At 45.5% G+C, this 5,578-nt stretch overlaps 1 protein-coding gene across 1 annotated transcript; it reads left to right on the top strand.

Moving 5' to 3' along the window:
• Window positions 1-589: 589 nt before the first annotated feature.
• On the top strand, window positions 590-5,578 carry LOC143474105 (meteorin-like). Its single transcript, XM_076971390.1, is given in 6 exon segments — window positions 590-683; window positions 880-979; window positions 2,012-2,445; window positions 3,766-3,825; window positions 4,652-4,791; window positions 4,793-5,578. Coding segments are annotated over 6 exon segments (1,002 nt in total). The 3' UTR covers window positions 4,967-5,578.

The following is a 5,578-nucleotide window of genomic DNA, read 5'->3' as shown; positions in this document are numbered from 1 at the left end:
TCGATGGATGGTGATCAGTACAAAAGAATATAATTTGCTTATAATGCAACAGTGGCACAAAAGCGTCGCACAGCAAGAGTTTAGCGCAGATGAGACCATCCTGTGGAGTCCTAGACCCGAGCTGCCAGTCACTCGCAAGAGTAAATCGGCCTGCGTTTAGCTTTCATGTCTTAGATTATTATTCCCCCGCGCACACCCGCCATCTCGCTGTTTTAGTTTTTCTGCTTTGTGTTTTTAGAAAACAATACTGTTCAAGACGTACACCACCACTTACTATTAACTTTATATTTAAAATATAGAGTAGAGTGTGCACATTATCCGCGTGGTATTTGTGCTGTAAATTAAATTACTTCTATTTCACAGCTGAGTTGAAAACTTGAGCTCGCGTTGTTTTGATAGTGTGTTATGTTTCAAATCGTCCGCGCATGTAATTAGTGGCGGCCAATTAAATATTCAAGTTCGCTTTTCCCGTGTCCAGTGATGTTTATCATTGGGACTTTAATTCTCCGGCGGCCGCGCCCCCTCCCCCTCGCGCCCCAGTGTGAGTGGTTTAAAGTTTCACGTCCCTCGCTTCTGATTGGTCGGAATGATGCATTCCTTCGGGGAAAAGTTGAGCTGCGGCCGCGTCTTTGACGCACTCCAGTCCAGCGGTTGGGGGGAGCGCGTGAACGTGATCGACAGAAGTGGGAGATGAAGGGCACGCAGGATTAGTGCTGTTCCTCAGTCTGCTGGACGTGTTGAAGAGGCCATGGAATCAGCAGAGTCTATGTTTAGTAGTCGTATTAGAGTTTAGAGTTTAGGTCCAGTGGCAGTAAGGGGAGGTAGTACCGGATTGTGTTCGTTGGATTATTCGTGGATCTCTGCGCGTGCTGAGATGAGAATGGTGGAATTTTGGGGTTTTTGTGTGGATTCCGTTAGTGGCGGTTGTTCATGCGGCGCGAGCCAGCTACTCAGCTGACCAGTGCAGCTGGATGGGGAGGTAAAGTTAGCCAAATATTCTCTCTCTCTCTCTCTCTCTCTCTCTCTCTCTCTCTCTCTCTCTCTCTCTCTCTCTCTCTCTCTCTCTCTCTCTCTCTCTCTCTCTCTTCTCTCCTCTCTCTCTCTCTCCTCTCTCTCTCTCTCTCTCTCTCTATTTGCATTTCAAGAACTTAAAACAACTGCGGCTGTTTAAAGATGTTAAATGCACGCGCTCGTGGTGTGGCGCTCGCGCGGTAAAGGACGTTCCCACAGCCTTACTCGGTAAATGTGCTGTTACATTTACATTTACGGCATTTAGCAGACGCTCTTATCCGCCCATGTGAGGGTGAATCATCCGGTAACAGCTGGAGCGCAAACACTCAACACGCTATTAGCCGTCTCACAGTCCGGTGATGAACAGTTTAATTAAACAGCATTAAAACACAAACCAGCATTAAAACCAAGAGTAGGCTATATTTTGAGGGGTTTCATATGTACAACCATAATTGCAAACCCATAATAAGGTGTTCAAACTTTAGATTTTGGCGTCTAGGGTTGATTTCAGTACAGTCAATGATTTGCTGTGGATAGCTCGAAAAGCGTATAGTGCCGCGAGGAGGCGCTTTTCCTACAGCCACATTACGTTTTAAACTAAAAGTGAACACGGTCCAAACATCATCCTAATTATCTTAAGCTAAGCATAAAAAAGAGGCATTGTATGCTCTACTGAAAGACAAACCAACAGAGAGAGAGAGAGAGAGAGCGCAGCTGTCCTCATTTATTTTGGCTTTGCTGCTTTGATGTGTACTGTCTTCCACATCAGTCCAGACCACAGGACTCAAATATTGGGTGACTTAAAAAAAAATACACATTGTATGTGTGTGTGTGTCTGTGTCTGTTTCTGTCTGGCTCAGAGTGTTTGTGTCCAAGTGGTTGTTTGTCAAAAGTCAATGTTTTAGGAAAAAGGCTATATTACACAGCATTAACCTTAACACACTGACTTCCTTCGACCCCTTCCCCCTCACCTCCGCCTTCTCATTTCTTCTCTCCACAGTGGTCTCTCCCAGATGCAGGATAGTGTGGAACAAGTGTGGTTGCGGTGTGCTGAAGGCTCTGTTGAGTGGTTGTACCCAGCGGGGGCGCTCCGGCTCACGCTTTCTCCCCGTCTACCATGGGCAGCACCAGGACTGGGCCGGGCCAGCGGGAGCCCCATGTCTGTCTGTATAAAGGCAGAGCCGCAGTGGGGCGGGGCACAGCTCTACCTGGAGCGGGAAGGGATCCTGGATCTCCTGGTGAGCGACACACCCAGCCCTGCCCATGTGCACTGCTTCAGCGTCACGCCGGGAGAAAAACCCGCCCTCTTCATGCAAGCCACGCCACACCAAGACATCAGCCGACGCATCGCGGCTTTCCGTTATGAGCTGAGAGGAGATTGGACGGCACGGCTGTCTGTCAACTCCGCTGATGCTGATCCGGTCAGCAGTGAAGGTGAGGTGGAATGTGAAGGAGGAGGTTTTTAAGACAGTTGAGTAGTTGAGAGTGAATGTGGACAGCAGGGAGAGTGAAGGTAACATTTCTGAAATGGAGAAGCACCTGGGCGCACACACTTAAACAGAGTAACAGACACACAGATAGACACTCAAGACAGAGTGACTTACACAGACCGACATACAGACACACAGACAGAGTGACAGACACAGATTGTGGTCTTCACAAAGATTGGATAATATTAAAACACTGACGGTTCAAATAAGCCCTACAAGAATTAACCAAGTTCTACACAAAACATTGACCTCCACCTCAAAAAGCTTATCAAAATGGCTGAACAGACATATCTGAGGAACCTGGCCTGTAACAACTTCAACAAACGTTATCAGTCCTGGGGGACTCAGACAAGCTCGTGTGGGGGAGGAAAATGCATTGGGAATGGCAGGAGTTAGCCAAGCAGAGAGAGAGAGAGAGATGGAGCGGGGGAGGGAAGGAGAGAGGGAGGACAATACCTCAGTGTGTGGGGCAGTTCCTTTCAGTGTGCCGCATGAACAAGTGGTATCCGTGGTTACTGGTGGAGGGGGGTGTTGCCGTGGTCAGCTGAGAGACAGAGTTTTTGTTCAGGGAGCAGGACTGGGCCACTTTAAAGATCCTCCACTAAAGAGGTTCACGAGTAGCATAACTGAGCTTTCAACTCTCACCCCCCACACACTCTCTCACACACCACACACACAAGCTTTCAACTCTCAACCCCCTCACACACACACACACACACACATGGGCTTTCAACTCTCCCCATACACACACACACACACACACACACACACACACACACACACACACACATATATATATATATATATATATATATATATAAATATATATATATATATATATATATATATATATATATGTATATATGTATATATATATATATATATATATATGTATATACGCGCACCACACACACACACACATCATATGATATCTGTGTGTGTGTTTGTGTGTGTATGTGATGTTAGGGGGTGGAACCACAAACACACAGTAATTATATATAATATGAGTTATAATATATCTGTGTGTGTTCACTCTGTGTGTGGGGGCTTCATACCTACCTTTCAGCCGGTTACACAGGTCAAACCTAGCAGGGCACATACAAACCTACCTCTGTGCTAGTCTCCAAGCTATAAGTAATGTGTGTGGGTGTCTTTTTTTCTATTATTTACTTATTTATTATTGTAATTATTTGTTTGTATTATTTATAGAGCTATGTAAAAAAGTGGAATAAATATCTAACCTGTTTGTGGTTCTCTGTCCCAGGAGCATGTAGGCCATGTAACGACACAGAGATGCTGATGGCTGTGTGTGCCAGTGACTTTGGTGAGTCTATCACACACACACACACACACACACACACACACACACACACACACACACACACACACACACACACACACACACAGCGAACAACAGTAAAGTAAGACAGCCTAAGTACTGAGCTGTGTTTGGTAGAGGGAAACTGCAATTGGAGGGAAACCACACACTCACAGATATATACATGTGCCACTCAGCCCCTCCCACTGTACCTAATATATGCAGAAGTCAGGGTTAAAGTTCAGACGACAGTTCTTAGTGGAATTACTCCCACCCCCTGCCTGACTGCACAGTGGTTCAGTCCAAGCTTAATTGAGATGTGGTCAGACAGAGTGGCATTTCCATGGTAACCAAGGTTTCGGGGTGGATTACATTACTGGAGTCAAAGCTCTTAGAACCCCTAAAGTCTAGGATCAACTATAGCATTCTCTTCTCTCTCACACACACACACACACACACACCAAGCTACATACAGCTTGTGCATAGTCTTTTAAAACAAATATCCAAAAGTATATCACAACAGAGAGGTAAGCAAAAAGAGTGGTTAGCAAAAAGCTAAACTCACTGGGTGAGGAACTAACTGGTTCTGAGTAAGCATTAGTGTTAAGGTTTAGGATTAGGTTAGGACTAATTATGACTAAACCCAGTAATCCAGAATCAAGTATATTATGAAACGTCACCTAATCCCTCTATACTAAACTCCACACAGATCTAATTGGATCAGCCAGTTTAGCTAACATCAAACACAACACATCTTTATAGAGATTGTGTGATTGTAAATGAACATTTTTTAATGCATACATTCCTTTGTGGTGTGTGTGTGTATGTGCAGTGGTGAGAGGAAACATTCGTGCGGTGGAGACGGACTCCGCTCTGCAGGCGGCAGTGGTCAGAGTGACCGCTACACGTGTCTACAGGGAGAAGTTTGCACTCTTCTCCAGGAATGGGCGCCTGATGCATTCTGGGGAGATCCCGGACACCGCTGAGATGCGGTGTGAGGACTGGCTCCGGCAGCTTCCTGTTCACCGGCCGTATACACTTTGGGGAGGCATGGCTTGGCTGTGCACCACGGTACAAAGACTTCCTGAGGGTGTATGAACAGGCCAAGCTGGAGCTGCAGATCCCATGTACCCTCGACACCCACTGAAAGAGAGAGACAGAGAGAGACTGAGAAAGCATCAGACACCACTCAGACTCTCAGAAAGAAAGGAGAATAATGTGTCCCGAGATCTTCAACTGTTCCAGAAAGCAGTAGGTGCAGAATTGGACAGACAGACAAAGAGACAGACAGCTAGTGAGATGAAGGAAGCTCAAGATTGACCTTGAGCTCAGAGGCCGTACCCCTTTAAGCTTTGAGACAGACTCGTTCAGCACTGACTCTTTGGTGGGATGATGTTGTGCAAAAGATTAGGGCTCAATCCATTGCAGGATAACCTCTGACTTTGGACGTTTTGGGAGAATTTAACTTCTTGGAAACATCCCGTGTTCTCCAGTGCAGAAGCAGCAGTGATGCCTTAGCTAAGATCAAATGTAGCACACTGGACAGGATTTCGCAACAAAAACAAAACCTTTTTATTTTTTATTTGCAGCTAACCTTGGAATTATTAGTATTGGAAAACATTGAGATTTTTATATCGAGATTAATATTTCATTGTAATTTTGTTTTTGAGTTTGCACTGATACAAAGGGAATTCTGTGTAATGCTGCATGCAGAAAAACCAAATGATGCCAGATTATATGTAGCATAGTGGAGAAGGTG

The sequence above is a fragment of the Brachyhypopomus gauderio genome, chromosome 13 (assembly GCF_052324685.1).
Source record: "Brachyhypopomus gauderio isolate BG-103 chromosome 13, BGAUD_0.2, whole genome shotgun sequence".
Taxonomy (NCBI): Eukaryota; Metazoa; Chordata; class Actinopteri; order Gymnotiformes; family Hypopomidae; genus Brachyhypopomus; species Brachyhypopomus gauderio.
This window is presented reverse-complemented; position numbering and strand designations above follow the sequence as displayed.